The 22,783-nt window shown below is 32.0% G+C and overlaps 1 protein-coding gene across 1 annotated transcript; it reads right to left on the bottom strand.

Moving 5' to 3' along the window:
- Positions 1-17,421: 17,421 nt before the first annotated feature.
- On the bottom strand, positions 17,422-20,439 carry LOC149672362 (uncharacterized). The gene is made up of 7 exons (XM_089840163.1): positions 20,436-20,439; positions 20,289-20,368; positions 19,947-20,076; positions 19,449-19,892; positions 18,122-18,304; positions 17,820-18,049; positions 17,422-17,532 (listed from the first exon to the last, which is right to left on the bottom strand). Exons 1-7 carry the CDS (start codon positions 20,437-20,439, stop codon positions 17,422-17,424), a joined length of 1,182 nt encoding a protein of 393 aa, XP_089696289.1.
- Between the last annotated feature and the right edge of the window lie 2,344 nt (positions 20,440-22,783).

The raw sequence follows: 22,783 nt of genomic DNA, 5'->3' as shown, positions 1-22,783 counted from the left end.
AAGGTATTTTAACCTGGAAAAGGTATTATAATGTTTAAACGGCATTTTAACGTTGAAAGATATTATAACAAGGAAAAGGTATTTTAACCTGGAAAAAGTATTTCAACCTGGAAAAGGTATTTTAACCTTTAAAAGTTAATTTAACGTGGAAAAGGTATTTTAACCTGGAAAAGGTATTTCAACCAGGAAATGGTATTTAAACGTGGAAAAGGTATTTTAACGTGGAAAAGGAATTTTAACCTGGAAAAGGTAATTTAAAGTTTAAACGGTATTTTAACGTGGAAAAGGTATTTTAACCTGGAAAATTTATTATAACCTGAAAAAGGTATTTTAACGTGGAAACGGTATTTTAACCTGGAAAAGATATTCTAACAAGGAAAAGGTATTTTAACGTGGAAAAGCTATTTTAACCTGGAAAAGGTATTTTAACCTGGAGAAGGTATTTTAACCTGGAAAGGTATTTTAACCTGGAAAAGGTATTTTAACGTGGAAAAGGTATTTTAACCTGGAAAAGGTATTTTTACGTGGAAAAGGTATTCTAAAGTTTAGACGGTATTTAAACGTGGAGAGATATTCTAACAAGGAAAAGGTATTTTAACCTGGAAAAGGTATTTGAACGTGGAAAAGGTATTTTAACCTGGAGAAGGTATTTTAACCTGGAAAAGGTATTTTAACCTGGAAAAGGTATTTTAACCTGGAAAGCGTATTTCAACCTGGAAAAGGTATTTTAACCTGGAAAAGGTATTTTAACCTGGAAAATTTATTATAACCTGAAAAAGGTATTTTAACCTGGAAAAGGTATTTTAACGTGGAAAAGGTATTTTAACGTGGAAAAGGTATTTTAACCTGGAAAAGATATTCTAACAAGGAAAAGGTATTTTAACCTGGAAAAGATATTCTAACAAGGAAAAGGTATTTTAACGTGGAAAAGGTATTTTAACCTGGAAATGGTATTTTAACCTGGAGAAGGTATTTTAACCTGGAAAAGGTATTTTAACCTGGAAAAGGTATTTTAACGTGGAAAAGGTATTTTAACCTGGAAAAGGTATTTTTACGTGGAAAAGGTATTATAAAGTTTAAACGGTATTTAAACGTGGAAAGATATTCTAACAAGGAAAAGGTATTTTAACCTAGAAAAGGTAATTGAATTGGAAAAGGTATTTAAACCTGGAAAAGGTATTTTAACCTGGAAAAGGTATTTTAACCTGGAAAAGGTATTATAATGTTTAAACGGCATTTTAACGTGGAAAGATATTCTAACAAGTAAAAGGTATTTTAACCTGGAAAAGGTAGTTTAATGTTTAAACGGCATTTTAACGTGGAAAGATATTCTAACAAGGAAAAGGTATTTTAACCTGGAAAAGGTATTATAATGTTTAAACGGCATTTTAACGTTGAAAGATATTATAACAAGGAAAAGGTATTTTAACCTGGAAAAAGTATTTCAACCTGGAAAAGGTATTTTAACCTTTAAAAGGTAATTTAACGTGGAAAAGGTATTTTAACCTGGAAAAGGTATTTCAACCAGGAAATGGTATTTAAACGTGGAAAAGGTATTTTAACGTGGAAAAGGAATTTTAACCTGGAAAAGGTAATTTAAAGTTTAAACGGTATTTTAACGTGGAAAAGGTATTTTAACCTGGAAAATTTATTATAACCTGAAAAAGGTATTTTAACGTGGAAACGGTATTTTAACCTGGAAAAGATATTCTAACAAGGAAAAGGTATTTTAACGTGGAAAAGCTATTTTAACCTGGAAAAGGTATTTTAACCTGGAGAAGGTATTTTAACCTGGAAAAGGTATTTTAACCTGGAAAAGGTATTTTAACGTGGAAAAGGTATTTTAACCTGGAAAAGGTATTTTTACGTGGAAAAGGTATTCTAAAGTTTAGACGGTATTTAAACGTGGAGAGATATTCTAACAAGGAAAAGGTATTTTAACCTGGAAAAGGTATTTGAACGTGGAAAAGGTATTTTAACCTGGAGAAGGTATTTTAACCTGGAAAAGGTATTTTAACCTGGAAAAGGTATTTTAACCTGGAAAGCGTATTTCAACCTGGAAAAGGTATTTTAACCTGGAAAAGGTATTTTAACCTGGAAAATTTATTATAACCTGAAAAAGGTATTTTAACCTGGAAAAGGTATTTTAACGTGGAAAAGGTATTTTAACGTGGAAAAGGTATTTTAACCTGGAAAAGATATTCTAACAAGGAAAAGGTATTTTAACCTGGAAAAGATATTCTAACAAGGAAAAGGTATTTTAACGTGGAAAAGGTATTTTAACCTGGAAATGGTATTTTAACCTGAAAAAGTATTTTAACCTGGAAAAGGTATTTTAACCTGAAGAAAGTATTTTAACCTGGAAAAGGTATTTTAACCTGGAAAAGGTATTTTAACGTGGAAAAGGTAATTTAAAGTTTAAACGGTATTTTAACGTGGAAAAGGTATTTTAACCTGGAAAATTTATTATAACCTGAAAAAGGTATTTTAACGTGGAAACGGTATTTTAACCTGGAAAAGATATTCTAACAAGGAAAAGGTATTTTAACCTGGAAAAGATATTCTAACAAGGAAAAGGTATTTTAACGTGGAAAAGCTATTTTAACCTGGAAAAGGTATTTTAACCTGGAGAAGGTATTTTAACCTGGAAAAGGTATTTTAACCTGGAAAAGGTATTTTAACGTGGAAAAGGTATTTTAACCTGGAAAAGGTATTTTTACGTGGAAAAGGTATTCTAAAGTTTAGACGGTATTTAAACGTGGAGAGATATTCTAACAAGGAAAAGGTATTTTAACCTGGAAAAGGTATTTGAACGTGGAAAAGGTATTTTAACCTGGAGAAGGTATTTTAACCTGGAAAAGGTATTTTAACCTGGAAAAGGTATTTTAACCTGGAAAGCGTATTTCAACCTGGAAAAGGTATTTTAACCTGGAAAAGGTATTTTAACCTGGAAAATTTATTATAACCTGAAAAAGGTATTTTAACCTGGAAAAGGTATTTTAACGTGGAAAAGGTATTTTAACGTGGAAAAGGTATTTTAACCTGGAAAAGATATTCTAACAAGGAAAAGGTATTTTAACCTGGAAAAGATATTCTAACAAGGAAAAGGTATTTTAACGTGGAAAAGGTATTTTAACCTGGAAATGGTATTTTAACCTGGAGAAGGTATTTTAACCTGGAAAAGGTATTTTAACCTGGAAAAGGTATTTTAACGTGGAAAAGGTATTTTAACCTGGAAAAGGTATTTTTACGTGGAAAAGGTATTATAAAGTTTAAACGGTATTTAAACGTGGAAAGATATTCTAACAAGGAAAAGGTATTTTAACCTAGAAAAGGTATTTGAATTGGAAAAGGTATTTAAACCTGGAAAAGGTATTTTAACCTGGAAAAGGTATTTTAACCTGGAAAAGGTATTATAATGTTTAAACGGCATTTTAACGTGGAAAGATATTCTAACAAGTAAAAGGTATTTTAACCTGGAAAAGGTAGTTTAATGTTTAAACGGCATTTTAACGTGGAAAGATATTCTAACAAGGAAAAGGTATTTTAACCTGGAAAAGGTATTATAATGTTTAAACGGCATTTTAACGTTGAAAGATATTATAACAAGGAAAAGGTATTTTAACCTGGAAAAAGTATTTCAACCTGGAAAAGGTATTTTAACCTTTAAAAGTTAATTTAACGTGGAAAAGGTATTTTAACCTGGAAAAGGTATTTCAACCAGGAAATGGTATTTAAACGTGGAAAAGGTATTTTAACGTGGAAAAGGAATTTTAACCTGGAAAAGGTAATTTAAAGTTTAAACGGTATTTTAACGTGGAAAAGGTATTTTAACCTGGAAAATTTATTATAACCTGAAAAAGGTATTTTAACGTGGAAACGGTATTTTAACCTGGAAAAGATATTCTAACAAGGAAAAGGTATTTTAACGTGGAAAAGCTATTTTAACCTGGAAAAGGTATTTTAACCTGGAGAAGGTATTTTAACCTGGAAAAGGTATTTTAACCTGGAAAAGGTATTTTAACGTGGAAAAGGTATTTTAACCTGGAAAAGGTATTTTTACGTGGAAAAGGTATTCTAAAGTTTAGACGGTATTTAAACGTGGAGAGATATTCTAACAAGGAAAAGGTATTTTAACCTGGAAAAGGTATTTGAACGTGGAAAAGGTATTTTAACCTGGAGAAGGTATTTTAACCTGGAAAAGGTATTTTAACCTGGAAAAGGTATTTTAACCTGGAAAGCGTATTTCAACCTGGAAAAGGTATTTTAACCTGGAAAAGGTATTTTAACCTGGAAAATTTATTATAACCTGAAAAAGGTATTTTAACCTGGAAAAGGTATTTTAACGTGGAAAAGGTATTTTAACGTGGAAAAGGTATTTTAACCTGGAAAAGATATTCTAACAAGGAAAAGGTATTTTAACCTGGAAAAGATATTCTAACAAGGAAAAGGTATTTTAACGTGGAAAAGGTATTTTAACCTGGAAATGGTATTTTAACCTGGAGAAGGTATTTTAACCTGGAAAAGGTATTTTAACCTGGAAAAGGTATTTTAACGTGGAAAAGGTATTTTAACCTGGAAAAGGTATTTTTACGTGGAAAAGGTATTATAAAGTTTAAACGGTATTTAAACGTGGAAAGATATTCTAACAAGGAAAAGGTATTTTAACCTAGAAAAGGTATTTGAATTGGAAAAGGTATTTAAACCTGGAAAAGGTATTTTAACCTGGAAAAGGTATTTTAACCTGGAAAAGGTATTATAATGTTTAAACGGCATTTTAACGTGGAAAGATATTCTAACAAGTAAAAGGTATTTTAACCTGGAAAAGGTAGTTTAATGTTTAAACGGCATTTTAACGTGGAAAGATATTCTAACAAGGAAAAGGTATTTTAACCTGGAAAAGGTATTATAATGTTTAAACGGCATTTTAACGTTGAAAGATATTATAACAAGGAAAAGGTATTTTAACCTGGAAAAAGTATTTCAACCTGGAAAAGGTATTTTAACCTTTAAAAGGTAATTTAACGTGGAAAAGGTATTTTAACCTGGAAAAGGTATTTCAACCAGGAAATGGTATTTAAACGTGGAAAAGGTATTTTAACGTGGAAAAGGAATTTTAACCTGGAAAAGGTAATTTAAAGTTTAAACGGTATTTTAACGTGGAAAAGGTATTTTAACCTGGAAAATTTATTATAACCTGAAAAAGGTATTTTAACGTGGAAACGGTATTTTAACCTGGAAAAGATATTCTAACAAGGAAAAGGTATTTTAACGTGGAAAAGCTATTTTAACCTGGAAAAGGTATTTTAACCTGGAGAAGGTATTTTAACCTGGAAAAGGTATTTTAACCTGGAAAAGGTATTTTAACGTGGAAAAGGTATTTTAACCTGGAAAAGGTATTTTTACGTGGAAAAGGTATTCTAAAGTTTAGACGGTATTTAAACGTGGAGAGATATTCTAACAAGGAAAAGGTATTTTAACCTGGAAAAGGTATTTGAACGTGGAAAAGGTATTTTAACCTGGAGAAGGTATTTTAACCTGGAAAAGGTATTTTAACCTGGAAAAGGTATTTTAACCTGGAAAGCGTATTTCAACCTGGAAAAGGTATTTTAACCTGGAAAAGGTATTTTAACCTGGAAAATTTATTATAACCTGAAAAAGGTATTTTAACCTGGAAAAGGTATTTTAACGTGGAAAAGGTATTTTAACGTGGAAAAGGTATTTTAACCTGGAAAAGATATTCTAACAAGGAAAAGGTATTTTAACCTGGAAAAGATATTCTAACAAGGAAAAGGTATTTTAACGTGGAAAAGGTATTTTAACCTGGAAATGGTATTTTAACCTGAAAAAGTATTTTAACCTGGAAAAGGTATTTTAACCTGAAGAAAGTATTTTAACCTGGAAAAGGTATTTTAACCTGGAAAAGGTATTTTAACGTGGAAAAGGTATTTTAACCTGGAAAAGGTATTTTTACGTGGAAAAGTTATTTTAAAGTTTAAACGGTATTTAAACGTGGAAAGATATTCTAACAAGGAAAAGGTATTTTAACCTAGAAAAGGTATTTGAACGTGGAAAAGGTATTTAAACCTGGAAAAGGTATTTTAACCTGGAAAAGGTATTTTAACCTGGAAAAGGTATTATAATGTTTAAACGGCATTTTAACGTGGAAAGATATTCTAACAAGTAAAAGGTATTTTAACCTGGAAAAGGTATTATAATGTTTAAACGGCATTTTAACGTGGAAAGATATTCTAACAAGGAAAAGGTATTTTAACGTGGAAAAGGTATTTTAACCTGGAAAAGGTATTTTTACGTGGAAAAGTTATTTTAAAGTTTAAACGGTATTTAAACGTTGAAAGATATTCTAACAAGGAAAAGATATTTTAACCTAGAAAAGGTATTTGAACGTGGAAAAGGTATTTAAACCTGGAAAAGGTATTTTAACCTGGAAAAGGTATTATAATGTTTAAACGGCATTTTAACGTGGAAAGATATTCTAACAAGTAAAAGGTATTTTAACCTGGAAAAGGTATTATAATGTTTAAACGGCATTTTAACGTGGAAAGATATTCTAACAAGGAAAAGGTATTTTAACCTGGAAAAGGTATTTTTACGTGGAAAATGTATTTTAAAGTTTAAACGGTATTTAAACGTGGAAAGATATTCTAACAAGGAAAAGGTATTTTAACCTGGAAAAGGTATTTGAACGTGGAAAAGGTATTTTAACCTGGAGAAGGTATTTTAACCTGGAAAAGGTATTTTAACCTGGAAAAGGTATTTTAACCTGGAAAAGGTATTTTAACCTGGAAAACGTATTTCAACCTGGAAAAGGTATTTTAACCTGGAAAAGGTATTTTAACCTAGAAAAGGTATTATTATGTTTAAACGGTATTTTAACATTGAAAGATATTATAACAAGGAAAAGGTATTTTAACCTGGAAAAGGTATTTTAACCTGGAAAAGGTATTTTAACGTGGAAAAGGTATTTTAACCTGGAAAAGGTATTTTAACCTGGAAAAGGTATTATAATGTTTAAACGGTATTTTAACGTTGAAAGATATTATAACAAGGAAAAGGTATTTTAACCTGGAAAAGGTATTTTAACCTGGAAGACGTATTTCAACCTGGAAAAGGTATTTCAACCTGGAAAAGGTATTTTAACCTAGAAAAGGTATTATAATGTTTAAACGGTATTTTAACGTGGAAAAGGTATTTTAACCTGGAATTTTTATTATAACCTGAAAAAGGTATTTTAACCTGGAAAAGGTATTTTAACGTGGAAAAGGTATTTTAACCTGGAAAAGATATTCTAACAAGGAAAAGGTATTTTAACGTGGAAAAGGTATTTTAAACTGGAAAAGGTATTTTAACCCGAAAAATGTATTTTAACCTGGAAAAGGTATTTTAACCTGGAAAAGGTATTATAATGTTTAAACGGCATTTACCGTGGAAAGATATTCTAACAAGGAAAAGGTATTTTAACCTGGAAAAGGTATTTTAACGTGGAAAAGGTATTTTAACCTGGAAAATGTATTTTAACGTGGAAAAGGTATTTTAAATTGGAAAATATATTCTAACAAGGAAAAGGTATTCTATCGTGGTAAAGGTATTTTAACGTGGAAAATGTATTTTAACGTGGAAAAGGAATTTTAACCTGGAAAAGGTATTTTAACCTGGAAAAGGTATTTTAACCTGGAAAAGGTATTTTAACCAGGAAAAGGTATTTTAGTCTGGAAAAGGTATTTTATCCTGAAAAAGGTATTATAATGTTTAAACGGCATTTTAACGTGGAAAGATATTCTAACAAGGAAAAGGCATTTTAACGTGGAAAAAGGTATTTGAACGTGGAAAAGGTATTTCAACCTGGAAAAGGTATTTTAACCTGGAAAAGGTATTATAATGTTTAAACGGTATTTTAACGTTGAAAGATATTATAACAAGGAAAAGGTATTTTAACCTGGAAAAGATATTATAACAAGGAAAAGGTATTTTAACCTGGAAAAGGCATTTCAACCTGGAAAAGGTATTTTAACCTGGAAAAGGTATTTTAACGTGGAAAAGGTATTTTAACCTGGAAAAGGTATTTTAACCTGAAAAAGTATTTTAACCTGGAAACGGTATTTTAACCTGGAGAAGGTATTTTAACCTGGAAAAGGTATTTTAACCTGGAAAAGGTATTTTAACGTGGAAAAGGTATTTTAACCTGGAAAAGGTATTTTAAAGTTTAAACGGTATTTAAACGTGGAAAGATATTCTAACAAGGAAAAGCTATTTTAACCTGGAAAAGGTATTTGAACGTGGAAAAGGTATTTTAACCTGAAGAAGGTATTCTAACCTGGAAAAGGTATTTTAACCTGGAAAAGGTATTTTAACCTGGAAAACGTATTTCAACCTGGAAAAGGTATTTTAACCTAGAAAATTTATTATAATGTTTAAACGGTATTTTAACATTGAAAGATATTATAACAAGGAAAAGGTTTTTAACCTGGAAAAGGTATTTTAACCTGGAAAAGGTAATTTAAAGCTTAAACGGTATTTTAATGTGGAAAAGGTATTTTAACCTGGAAAATTTATTATAACCTGAAAAAGGTATTTTAACCTGGAAAAGGTATTTTAACGTGGAAAAGGTATTTTAACCTGGAAAAGATATTCTAACAAGGAAAAGGTATTTTAACCTGGAAAAGATATTCTAACAAGGAAAAGGTATTTTAACCTGGAAAAGATATTCTAACAAGGAAAAGGTATTTTAACGTGGAAAAGGTATTTTAACCTGGAAAAGGTATTTTAACCTGAAAAAGTATTTTAACCTGGAAAAGGTATTTTAACCTGGAGAAGGTATTTTAACCTGGAAAAGGTATTTTAACCTGGAAAAGGTATTTTAACGTGGAAAAGGTATTTTAACCTGGAAAAGGTATTTTTACGTGGAAAAGGTATTTTAAAGTTTAAACGGTATTTAAACGTGGAAAGATATTCTAACAAGGAACAGGTATTTTAACCTGGAAAAGGTATTTGAACGTGGAAAAGGTATTTTAACCTGGAGAAGGTATTTTAACCTGGAAAAGGTATGTTAACCTGGATAAGGTATTTTTACGTGGAAAAGGTATTTTAAAGTTTAAACGGTATTTAAACGTGGAAAGATATTCTAACAAGGAAAAGGTATTTTAACCTGGAAAAGGTATTTGAACGTGGAAAAGATATTTTAACCTGGAAAAGGTATTTTAACCTGGAAAAGGTATTTTAACATGGAAAAGGTATTATAATGTTTAAACGGAATTTTAACGTGGAAAGATATTCTAACAAGGAAAAGGTATTTTAACCTGGAAAAGATATTCTAACAAGGAAAAGGTATTTTAACCTGGAAAAGATATTCTAACAAGGAAAAGGTATTTTAACCTGGAAAAGATATTCTAACAAGGAAAAGGTATTTTAACCTGGAAAAGGTATTTTAACCTAGAGAAGGTATTTTAACCTGGAAAAGGTATTTTAACCTGGAAAAGGTATTTTTACGTGGAAAAGGTATTTTAAAGTTTAAACGGTATTTAAACGTGGAAAGATATTCTAACAAGGAAAAGGTATTTTAACCTAGAAAAGGTATTTGAACGTGGAAAAGGTATTTAAACCTGGAAAAGGTATTTTAACCTGGAAAAGGTATTTTAACCTGGAAAAGGTATTATAATGTTTAAACGGCATTTTAACGTGGAAAGATATTCTAACAAGTAAAAGGTATTTTAACCTGGAAAAGGTATTATAATGTTTAAACGGCATTTTAACGTGGAAAGATATTCTAACAAGGAAAAGGTATTTTAACGTGGAAAAGGTATTTTAACCTGGAAAAGGTATTTTTACGTGGAAAAGTTATTTTAAAGTTTAAACGGTATTTAAACGTTGAAAGATATTCTAACAAGGAAAAGATATTTTAACCTAGAAAAGGTATTTGAACGTGGAAAAGGTATTTAAACCTGGAAAAGGTATTTTAACCTGGAAAAGGTATTATAATGTTTAAACGGCATTTTAACGTGGAAAGATATTCTAACAAGTAAAAGGTATTTTAACCTGGAAAAGGTATTATAATGTTTAAACGGCATTTTAACGTGGAAAGATATTCTAACAAGGAAAAGGTATTTTAACCTGGAAAAGGTATTTTTACGTGGAAAATGTATTTTAAAGTTTAAACGGTATTTAAACGTGGAAAGATATTCTAACAAGGAAAAGGTATTTTAACCTGGAAAAGGTATTTGAACGTGGAAAAGGTATTTTAACCTGGAGAAGGTATTTTAACCTGGAAAAGGTATTTTAACCTGGAAAAGGTATTTTAACCTGGAAAAGGTATTTTAACCTGGAAAACGTATTTCAACCTGGAAAAGGTATTTTAACCTGGAAAAGGTATTTTAACCTAGAAAAGGTATTATTATGTTTAAACGGTATTTTAACATTGAAAGATATTATAACAAGGAAAAGGTATTTTAACCTGGAAAAGGTATTTTAACCTGGAAAAGGTATTTTAACGTGGAAAAGGTATTTTAACCTGGAAAAGGTATTTTAACCTGGAAAAGGTATTATAATGTTTAAACGGTATTTTAACGTTGAAAGATATTATAACAAGGAAAAGGTATTTTAACCTGGAAAAGGTATTTTAACCTGGAAGACGTATTTCAACCTGGAAAAGGTATTTCAACCTGGAAAAGGTATTTTAACCTAGAAAAGGTATTATAATGTTTAAACGGTATTTTAACGTGGAAAAGGTATTTTAACCTGGAATTTTTATTATAACCTGAAAAAGGTATTTTAACCTGGAAAAGGTATTTTAACGTGGAAAAGGTATTTTAACCTGGAAAAGATATTCTAACAAGGAAAAGGTATTTTAACGTGGAAAAGGTATTTTAAACTGGAAAAGGTATTTTAACCCGAAAAATGTATTTTAACCTGGAAAAGGTATTTTAACCTGGAAAAGGTATTATAATGTTTAAACGGCATTTACCGTGGAAAGATATTCTAACAAGGAAAAGGTATTTTAACCTGGAAAAGGTATTTTAACGTGGAAAAGGTATTTTAACCTGGAAAATGTATTTTAACGTGGAAAAGGTATTTTAAATTGGAAAATATATTCTAACAAGGAAAAGGTATTCTATCGTGGTAAAGGTATTTTAACGTGGAAAATGTATTTTAACGTGGAAAAGGAATTTTAACCTGGAAAAGGTATTTTAACCTGGAAAAGGTATTTTAACCTGGAAAAGGTATTTTAACCAGGAAAAGGTATTTTAGTCTGGAAAAGGTATTTTATCCTGAAAAAGGTATTATAATGTTTAAACGGCATTTTAACGTGGAAAGATATTCTAACAAGGAAAAGGCATTTTAACGTGGAAAAAGGTATTTGAACGTGGAAAAGGTATTTCAACCTGGAAAAGGTATTTTAACCTGGAAAAGGTATTATAATGTTTAAACGGTATTTTAACGTTGAAAGATATTATAACAAGGAAAAGGTATTTTAACCTGGAAAAGATATTATAACAAGGAAAAGGTATTTTAACCTGGAAAAGGCATTTCAACCTGGAAAAGGTATTTTAACCTGGAAAAGGTATTTTAACGTGGAAAAGGTATTTTAACCTGGAAAAGGTATTTTAACCTGAAAAAGTATTTTAACCTGGAAAAGGTATTTTAACCTGGAGAAGGTATTTTAACCTGGAAAAGGTATTTTAACCTGGAAAAGGTATTTTAACGTGGAAAAGGTATTTTAACCTGGAAAAGGTATTTTAAAGTTTAAACGGTATTTAAACGTGGAAAGATATTCTAACAAGGAAAAGCTATTTTAACCTGGAAAAGGTATTTGAACGTGGAAAAGGTATTTTAACCTGAAGAAGGTATTTTAACCTGGAAAAGGTATTTTAACCTGGAAAAGGTATTTTAACCTGGAAAACGTATTTCAACCTGGAAAAGGTATTTTAACCTAGAAAATTTATTATAATGTTTAAACGGTATTTTAACATTGAAAGATATTATAACAAGGAAAAGGTTTTTAACCTGGAAAAGGTATTTTAACCTGGAAAAGGTAATTTAAAGCTTAAACGGTATTTTAATGTGGAAAAGGTATTTTAACCTGGAAAATTTATTATAACCTGAAAAAGGTATTTTAACCTGGAAAAGGTATTTTAACGTGGAAAAGGTATTTTAACCTGGAAAAGATATTCTAACAAGGAAAAGGTATTTTAACCTGGAAAAGATATTCTAACAAGGAAAAGGTATTTTAACCTGGAAAAGATATTCTAACAAGGAAAAGGTATTTTAACGTGGAAAAGGTATTTTAACCTGGAAAAGGTATTTTAACCTGAAAAAGTATTTTAACCTGGAAAAGGTATTTTAACCTGGAGAAGGTATTTTAACCTGGAAAAGGTATTTTAACCTGGAAAAGGTATTTTAACGTGGAAAAGGTATTTTAACCTGGAAAAGGTATTTTTACGTGGAAAAGGTATTTTAAAGTTTAAACGGTATTTAAACGTGGAAAGATATTCTAACAAGGAACAGGTATTTTAACCTGGAAAAGGTATTTGAACGTGGAAAAGGTATTTTAACCTGGAGAAGGTATTTTAACCTGGAAAAGGTATGTTAACCTGGATAAGGTATTTTTACGTGGAAAAGGTATTTTAAAGTTTAAACGGTATTTAAACGTGGAAAGATATTCTAACAAGGAAAAGGTATTTTAACCTGGAAAAGGTATTTGAACGTGGAAAAGATATTTTAACCTGGAAAAGGTATTTTAACCTGGAAAAGGTATTTTAACATGGAAAAGGTATTATAATGTTTAAACGGAATTTTAACGTGGAAAGATATTCTAACAAGGAAAAGGTATTTTAACCTGGAAAAGATATTCTAACAAGGAAAAGGTATTTTAACCTGGAAAAGATATTCTAACAAGGAAAAGGTATTTTAACCTGGAAAAGATATTCTAACAAGGAAAAGGTATTTTAACCTGGAAAAGGTATTTTAACCTAGAGAAGGTATTTTAACCTGGAAAAGGTATTTTAACCTGGAAAAGGTATTTTTACGTGGAAAAGGTATTTTAAAGTTTAAACGGTATTTAAACGTGGAAAGATATTCTAACAAGGAAAAGGTATTTTAACCTGGAAAAGGTATTTGAACGTGGAAAAGGTATTTTAACCTGGAGAAGGTATTTTAACCTGGAAAAGGTAATTTAAAGCTTAAACGGTACTTTAACGTGGAAAAGGTATTTTAACCTGGAAAATTTATTATAACCTGAAAAAGGTATTTAAACCTGGAAAAGGTATTTTAACGTGGAAAAGGTATTTTAACCTGGAAAAGATATTCTAACAAGGAAAAGGTATTTTAACGTGGAAAAGGTATTTTAACCTGGAAAAGGTATTTTAACCTGAAAAAGTATTTTAACCTGGAAAAGGTATTTTAACCTGGAGAAGGTATTTTAACCTGGAAAGGGTATTTTAACCTGGAAAAGGTATTTTAACGTGGAAAAGGTATTTTAACCTGGAAAAGGTATTTTAAAGTTTAAACGGTATTTAAACGTGGAAAGATATTCTAACAAGGAAAAGGTATTTTAACCTGGAAAAGGTATTTGAACGTGGAAAAGGTATTTTAACCTGGAGAAGGTATTTTAACCTGGAAAAGGTATTTTAACCTGGAAAAGGTATTTTAACGTGGAAAAGGTATTTTAACCTGGAAAAGGTATTTTAAAGTTTAAACGGTATTTAAACGTGGAAAGATATTCTAACAAGGAAAAGGTATTTTAACCTGGAAAAGGTTTTTGAACGTGGAAAAGGTATTTTAACCTGGAGAAGGTATTTTAACCTGGAAAAGGTATTTTAACCTGGAAAATTTATTATAACCTGAAAAAGGTATTTTAACCTGGAAAAGGTATTTTAACGTGGAAAAGGTATTTTAACCTGTAAAAGATATTCTAACAAGGAAAAGGTATTTTAACCTGGAAAAGATATTCTAACAAGGAAAAGGTATTTTAACGTGGAAAAGGTATTTTAACCTGGAAAAGGTATTTTAACCTGAAAAAGTATTTTAACCTGGAAAAGGTATTTTAACCTGGAGAAGGTATTTTAACCTGGAAAAGGTATTTTTACGTGGAAAAAGTATTTTAAAGTTTAAACGGTATTTAAACGTGGAAAGATATTCTAACAAGGAACAGGTATTTTAACCTGGAAAAGGTATTTGAACGTGGAAAAGGTATTTTAACCTGGAGAAGGTATTTTAACCTGGAAAAGGTATGTTAACCTGGAAAAGGTATTTTTACGTGGAAAAGGTATTTTAAAGTTTAAACGGTATTTAAACGTGGAAAGATATTCTAACAAGGAAAAGGTATTTTAACCTGGAAAAGGTATTTGAACGTGGAAAAGGTATTTTAACCTGGAAAAGGTATTTTAACCTGGAAAAGGTATTATAATGTTTAAACGGCATTTTAACGTGGAAAGATATTCTAACAAGGAAAAGGTATTTTAACCTGGAAAAGGTATTTTAACCTGGAAAAGATATTTTAACCTGGAAAAGGTATTTTAACCTGGAAAAGATATTCTAACAAGGAAAAGTTATTTTAACCTGGAAAAGATATTCTAACAAGGAAAAGGTATTTTAACGTGGAAAAGGTATTTAAACCTGGAAAAGGTATTTTAACCTGGAGAAGGTATTCTAACCTGGAAAAGGTATTTTAACCTGGAAAAGGTATTTTAACCTGGAAAAGTATTTTAACCTGGAAAACGTATTTCAACCTGGAAAAGGTATTTTAACCTAGAAAAGGTATTATAATGTTTAAACGGTATTTTAACATTGAAAGATATTATAACAAGGAAAAGGTATTTTAACCTGGAAAAGGTAATTTAAAGCTTAAACGGTACTTTAACGTGGAAAAGGTATTTTAACCTGGAAAATTTATTATAACCTGAAAAGGGCATTTTAACCCGGAAAAGGTATTTTAACGCTGAAAAGGTATTTTAACCTGGAAAAGATATTCTAACAAGGAAAAGGTATTTTAACCTGGAAAAGATATTCTAACAAGGAAAAGGTATTTTAACGTGGAAAAGGTATTTTAACCTGGAAAAGGTATTTTAACCTGAAAAAGTATTTTAACCTGGAAAAGGTATTTTAACCTGGAGAAGGTATTTTAACCTGGAAAAGGTATTTTAACCTGGAAAAGGTATTTTAACGTGGAAAATGTATTTTAACCTGGAAAAGGTATTTTTACGTGGAAAAGGTATTTTAAAGTTTAAACGGTATTTAAACGTGGAAAGATATTCTAACAAGGAACAGGTATTTTAACCTGGAAAAGGTATTTGTACGTGGAAAAGGTATTTCAACCTGGAAAAGGTATTTTAACCTGGAAAAGGTATTTTAACCTAGAAAAGGTATTATAATGTTTAAACGGTATTTTAACATTGAAAGATATTATAGCAAGGAAAAGGTTTTTTAACCTGGAAAAGGTAATTTAAAGTTTAAGCGGTATTTTAACGTGGAAAAGGTATTTTAACCTGGAAAATTTATTATAACCTGAAAAAGGTATTTTAACCTGGAAAAGGTATTTTAACGTGGAAAAGGTATTTTAACCTGGAAAAGATATTCTAACAAGGAAAAGGTATTTTAACCTGGAAAAGATATTCTAACAAGGAAAAGGTATTTTAACGTGGAAAAGGTATTTTAACCTGGAAAAGGTATTTTAACCTGAAAAAGTATTTTAACCTGGAAAAGGTATTTTAACCTGGAGAAGGTATTTTAACCTGGAAAAGGTATTTTAACCTGGAAAAGTTATTTCAACCTGGAAAAGGTATTTTAACCTGGAAAAGGTATTTTAACCTGGAAAAGGTATTTTAACCTGGAAAAGGTATTTTAACCTGGAAAAGGTATTATAATGTTTAAACGGTATTTTAACGTTGAAAGATATTATAACAAGGAAAAGGTATTTTAACCTGGAAAAGGTATTATATTTTTTCAACGGTATTTTAACGTTGAAAGATATTATAACAAGGAAAAGGTATTTTAACCTGGAAAAGGTATTTTAACCTGGAAAAGGTAATTTAAAGTTTAAACGGTATTTTTACGTGGAAAGATATTTTAACCTGGAAAACTTATTATAACCTGAAAAAGGTATTTTAACCTGGAAAATTTATTATAACCTGAAAAAGGTATTTTAACCTGGAAAAGGTATTTTAACGTGGAAAAGGTATTTTAACCTGGAAAAGATATTCTAACAAGGAAAATGTATTTTAACCTGGAAAAGGTAATTTAACCTGGAAAAGGTATTTTGACCTGGAAAAGGTATTTTAACCTGGAAAATGTATTTTAATCTGGAAAAGATATTTTAATCTGGAAAAGATATTTTAACGTGGAAAACGTATTTTAACCTGGAAAATATATTCTAACAAGGAAAATGTATTTTAACGTGGAAAAGGTATTTTAACCTGGAAAAGGTATTTTAACCTGAAAAAGTATTTTAACCCGGAAAAGGTATTTTAACCTGGAAAAGGTATAATAATGTTTAAACGGTATTTTAACGTTGAAAGATATTATAACAAGGAAAATATATTTTAACCTGGAAAAGGTATTTTAACCTGGAAAAGGTATTTTAACCTGGAAAACGTATTTAAACTTGGAAAAGGTATTTTAACCTGGAACAGGTATTATAATGTTTAAACGGTATTTTAACGTGGAAAGATATTCTAACAAGGAAAAGGTATTTTAACGTGGAAAAGGTATTTTACCCTGGAAAAGATATTCTAACCCGAAAAAAAGTATTTTAACCTGGAAAAGGTATTTTAACCTGGAAAAGGTATTTTAACCTGGAAAAGATATTCTAACCCGAAAAAAGTATTTTAACCTGGAAAAGGCATTTTAACCTGGAAAAGGTATTTAACCTGGCAAAGGTATTATAATGTTTAAACGGCATTTTACCGTGGAAAGATATTCTAACAAGGAAAAGGTATTTTAACCTGGAAAAGGTATTTTAACGTGGAAAAGGTATTTTAACGTGGAAAAGGTATTTTAACGTGGAAAAGTTATTTTTACCTGGAAAATATATTCTAACAAGGAAAAGGTATTTTAACGTGGAAAAGGTATTTTAACGTGGGAAAGGTATTTTAACCTGGAAAAGGTATTTTTACCTGGAAAAGTTATTTTAACCTGGAAAAGTTATTTTAACCTGGAAAAGGTATTTTAACCTGGAAAAGGTATTTTAACCTGGTAAAGGTATTTTAACCTGGAAAAGGTATTTTAACCTGGTAAAGGTATTTTAACCTGGAAAAGGTATTTTAACCTGGAAAAGGTATTTTAACCTGGAAAATGTATTTTAATCTGAAAAAGGAATTTTAACGTGGCAAAGGTATTTTAACCTGGAAAAGATATTCTAACAAGGAAAATGTATTTTAACGTGGAAAAGGTATTTTAACGTGGAAAAGGTATTTAGGAACTAGACCAGGGGGACTGAATAGTGCGAACAAGGTCGCCGGCTTCACCGCCGTTAACTTCAGGGGCATGAACTGGTTCCAGCTCGCTATCGCGAGAATTATGAAGCTTTAATTGAGTAATAGGGTACGTGCCCTTTAAACTTTACCATTGCGTATGGTAGCTAATCTATAGGTGAGAGGACTTAATTTTCTATGAATTTTTAAAGGCCCATCCCAATTAGCTAGTAATTTGGCAGCTATTCTCTCACCTGCGCAAGACTGATTATGCTTCTTACGCCAGACCAATTGACCTTCAGAGAATTCAATATCTCTTCATTTCTCATTAAAATAGGCAGACTGCCTTGACTGCTCTGCTAAAATGTTATCTTTTGCCCGCTCAAGTGCGGACGTTACACGTTCCTTAATACTTGCGGCTTGCTCAACAATATTAGATTCAGAGGTATTTAAGTGAGGATGGACTGCTAGGGTTATATCGAAAGGGGTACGGAGTTCGCGCCCAAAATTTAAAAATTCAGGCGTGAACTTGGTTGTTTTCTGGGGTGCGGTACGTAATGCCATCGCGAGCTGCGAAATGCCGACATCCCATTCCCTATGGTTTTCAACATATGTTGCCAACATAGTACCTAACGTTTTATTAAACCTTTGTACTGGGTTTCCGCGTGGACTGTAAAATGACGTAAACCGATGGTTAATACCTAGTTCTTTACAAACGAAATTCATAATTTTGCTAGCGAATTGGCTGCCATTGTCGCTAATAACTGTAGAGGGTATCCCAAACCGTGTAAAAACTTTATCGACTAATTTTGAAACTATAGTTTTCGTGGTAGCTCGCCTTAAGGGAAATAATTCAACCCATTTGGTCATAAGGTCAAAAATTTCTAACAATTGGGTAGCTCCTCTTTCACTAGCAGGGAACGGTCCCTATAAATCGATTGACACTACCTGCCACGGGTCGGACGGTTCGGCTGATTTCAAAGGGCCTGCTGGAGCGCGTTGGGAGTTTTTATTCGCCTGGCATGGTTTACAAGATCTGATATAATGGGTAAGGGACCGTCCATAAACTACGTCACGCAAAAAATGGCATTTTCTGACCCCCCGCTCCGCCAGATCACGCTTCGTCACGTTTTCTGAGACCCCTCCCCTGAAAAGCAAGTTTTTCCTCGACTTGAAAGTCAAAGTTCATTTCCGTTTTAAGCTTTTACAAATATCGTTTGCCTCTGATTGAGCTTTAGAACTTTATTGTCTGGATGTGCTTTTTTATAACCTTCCAAAATATTTCCATAAAGTTTAGTTATAAGGGCAAACTTAATATTTTTCGAAATAATCACTTGAAAACCTTAGGCTAATCGAGCTTGTTATTCAGATTTTAAAAATGTGCCAAAGAAACGAAACCATTTAAATCGGATGAAGGATCCGATTCATCCTTGCTTGTGCTAGAGGTGAATGAACAGTGACATTTAGTGGTTTAAGCTGACACTACATTTAGCATTCCTTACGCGTACGTGTAGCTAGTTAAGCCGTGAACGTGTCTCTTTATTTTAAATGCACTTTTTAAATTGGCTAAACTTACGAGTAAGTATGTGATCATAGCTTACAGTTTCTACTATTTAAGCGATGATGGAATAAAAATTTTGTTAAATTATTGTAGAGGTTGTTCTCACGGTGAACTTTGAAACGTTGCGTTTTTCTTCTATTACAAAAGGGTCAATCGACCTCTTACTGACTTCGTAATAAAATTAATTTTAAATGTGACGTCACGCATCGAAGGACCACTCCCTCCCCCCTCGACACGGACCGTCACAAACTTACAAATCCCCTCCCCCATAAGAGTGTGACGAAGTTTATGGACGGTCCCTAACGAAATGATTCATATTCTCAAAATAATAACGGGACTGAATTCTTTTCAACGTTCTAAATATTCCTAAATGCCCTGAAATCTTTAAATCATGGTTCAACTGTTACATAACACCAGTGGGACTAATTCCTTTGGGATCCAAATTCTATAATAGCTGTCCGTTGTACCTTTCCTTAAAATATCACGATAAACACTTTCTTCTATAATCGTACATTTGGGGGCGTGGGTCTTAACATATTCCTTCAAATTATTGTCTGTGGGTTCGGTTTGATTAGTTAAATAAAGTTTAATAGCATTAATTTTAATATCAGCCGTTTGAGCTTTGATGATGACGTCCTCCTCAAAGTCAATGGCGGTTTCGTTGAACGCGACAGATGCCAGGATAGGTGCGTCATCGGGATTGGATTCTCTATCGACCAGCGAGTCAGTCTCCTCCTCCGAAGCACGAGAAAGCGCGTCCGTTACCTCATTAAGCTTACCGGGCACATGACGTATGGCCGAAATATAAGGTTCTATGCTTAAGCACCAGCGAGCTAATTTGCCCGTGGGATGCCTAGCTATTCGTAACCACTGCAAAGCTGAATGGCCAGTAAAGACCTCTACTTTACTACCTTCAATATACGGTCGGAATTTGCCAATTGCCCAATGCACTGCCAAGCACTCACGCTCGGTTACCGAATAATTGCGTTCTGCATTGTTTAAGGTACTACTTATATACAGAATGACAACTGGTTTACCATTGATTGTTTGAATAAGAACTGCACCTAGACCGGTGTTACTAGCGTCTGTGTGGACCTGAAACGATTGTGTGTAATCAGGGGGAATAGTATAGGGGCGGATGTTAGTAGGGTTTTTAAACGGTCAAAGGCTTCCTGATGGACCGAAGTCCAATTCCAGGGGGTGTCTTTACGTAAGAGGGTATTCAGAGGTTCATCTATGGTGGAGAAACCTTCAATGTAACGTCGGCTGTATGACGCCATACCGAGAAAACTACGTAACCGCTTTACTGTATTGGGTGCGGAGAGTTCGCTAATGGCGGAGGTTTTCTCGGGGTCTACTTTCACTCCTTCTTCCGAAACTAAATGCCCTAAAATTTTAGCCTCTTCTGACAGAACTTTGTTTAGCTAGCCTTTATAGTGAGGCCGCATTTATACCCATTTTTTTGGAAAATTTCGAATCATAAAAAATATTTGAGCTATGCAAATCAAAGAAAATTTATCTTCTCGATTAATGTTGATTTCAAATTTCAAAAAACTATATTAATTTCGAATTTCTTCGGAACTGTTAAATTTTAATTTCTGGCCCTTTGTGGGTTTGACAAGGGATCGAGTATAAATGCAGTTTTTAAGAACTGCGAAGCAAAACTCGTTTTTGTATAATTCTTTAAGGGTTGAAATAACCCAACCTAACCTAATACTATTTAGGTAAAAATAAACAAATTGAACTTGATTTAACTAACCATAAGTCCATACCTGATTTACTGTTATTCAATTAACTAAACCTGCACAATCGCAAACGAATATCTTTTTCATATCCCAGTTGCACTGCATTTTAAGGTCCGTCCACACAATCGGATTGTTTATGTAACCGTTTTAACAAATTCGCAGCAAATCAGAGAGCTTCCTTGATTGAACTTTTATATAGGGGTTAACTTTAGACCCTCCGTGGTCGGCCTAAAAATTTACAATGTAATGAAGGAAGAATTCCGAAGAAATTAACAGAACAGTGAGTGGTAGGAATGTTTTGGCGATTAATGAAGAGGAACTAATTTCGGAAGCACGAGGTTTTCTGGAGTTATGGGACGTAAAACTTCAAACCTACAAAAATATCCGAAGCTAAGATGCAATGTGGACGATACGAGCGAAGCGATGTACCGCGCGCGCGAGCGTTACGTACCTTGCGACGCGAAAAAACGTCATAATGTGGACGGACCTTCAGTTAATAAGTTTTTTACTTTCAAGAAATTTGAAGTATGTCAAAACATTTTAAATGTAATATTGGTTAAAAAATAAGATAGATGCTTTTTTAATGAATATTGGAATATTTGAACTTCAGCCAATTCATTTTGTCCCCTTAGTTTCTAAATAGAGAATTTTGGGCTCTCCAAGAGCTTTTATCATGTTATTGCGCCTGTTTTGTAACGCCGGTCGAAATTTTAGGAGTAGGTGCAAGAATGGTGCAAATAACATTCATTTGAGGAAGGCTTATTTATATTTGTACAATTAATAAAAATTCGTTAAAAAGCAGCGTACATGGTTTAATACATATTAATTACCAAATACATTTATACTAACTGAATAATAAATAAAAAAATAATAAATAAAAAAATTACAATTTAATCATAGATAGGGCTCAATTAGACAAATAATTAAGGCGAAAATTCAAAAAGCAAACACTGTTTTGCCACTCAATTAGACAAATAATTAAGGCGAAAATTTAAAAAGCAAACACGGTTTTGCCACTCTACTATTATAAATATTTAGAGGTTAGGATGATTTTATCACTAAATTCACTATTTTCATTTTCTAGCGTAGGTAGCTATGTACACACATGCTTGCAAAAAAAAGTTTCACAAAGATAATTGTTACTGTTTTTAGATGATCTATTCGATAGACACCTATAATCATGATTGTGATCATTATCTTTCCCTAACTCAAACTATATTAAGTAGACATTTTAGGCCATTGATTGCCAACTACGCACATGATGTTACTTAAATAGAAGTTGGGAAAGCAAAATATTATCTCTCCGAGGTGAGTGGAGGTCTAACCGCAAACTTCTCTGCCTATACAGGGTGCTTCTGAAAAGTCTATCAGAAATTAGGGGTTATGTTCTTTGAGCCATTTTGTTCTATGGCATTTTAAAATCCGAGCCACTGTTATCAAGTTATAATTTGAATGCTTTATGGATGACTTCTTAATTAAATTAGCATTGTCTTTGTTATGTTTAGGTTCTCACGGGTTGTAACAGGACTCACTCAAGTTAAAACAATTAGTTAAAATAAACATCAGTACTTTATTCAGGTTAAAAATAATACAACCGGTTCCTACTCCCAGCCGTAGCTGTGTGTCTTCCCACGACCCCCTCTCCTTTAGATCCCCTTCCATGGGTCAGTTCAGTTCAGTTCCTTACATTAGCGACCCCTGGTATAATTTTATAGAGTCACGAAATGGCGCGTAGTTTGATTGCGTTATGTTACAACTTTTTTTTTTGAGATGATTGTTATTATACTTGACAGCGTTGTGGTAGTCGAATGATGCGTTGTGGGCGACCCGTTGGGCCGGTGTCGGACGCTGGTGTGTTGAGCTTGTGAGGAGTAATCATAGAAGGTGATTGAGTGTTCTAAGGCGTTAGTGTCGTCTCTTGATGAGGTGATGCTGGCCCGTTGTACGGCGGTGGTTGTTCATTTTGAGGCGGTGACTGTCTGATTTGTGGTGGTGGTTTTCTTGGGCCTCCTATGACTGTGGTTGCCCTTGGTGAGTGTGGACTGTTTGGTTGTGTG

Source organism: Phalangium opilio, unplaced genomic scaffold (assembly GCF_054372755.1).
Source record: "Phalangium opilio isolate 3A_F unplaced genomic scaffold, DU_Popi_V2 ptg000053l_1, whole genome shotgun sequence".
NCBI classification, from domain to species: domain Eukaryota; kingdom Metazoa; phylum Arthropoda; class Arachnida; order Opiliones; family Phalangiidae; genus Phalangium; species Phalangium opilio.
This window is presented reverse-complemented; position numbering and strand designations above follow the sequence as displayed.

Bases quoted from the DNA above. Each gene is read 5' to 3' on its own strand.
- LOC149672362 (XM_089840163.1), bottom strand. The intron at 19,893-19,946 runs GTGAGTGCTTGG...CGTATATTGAAG, and splicing joins CAATTATTCGGTAACCGAGC to GTAGTAAAGTAGAGGTCTTT. The intron at 18,305-19,448 runs GTACAACGGACA...CCCAATTGTTAG, and splicing joins TCGTGATATTTTAAGGAAAG to AAATTTTTGACCTTATGACC.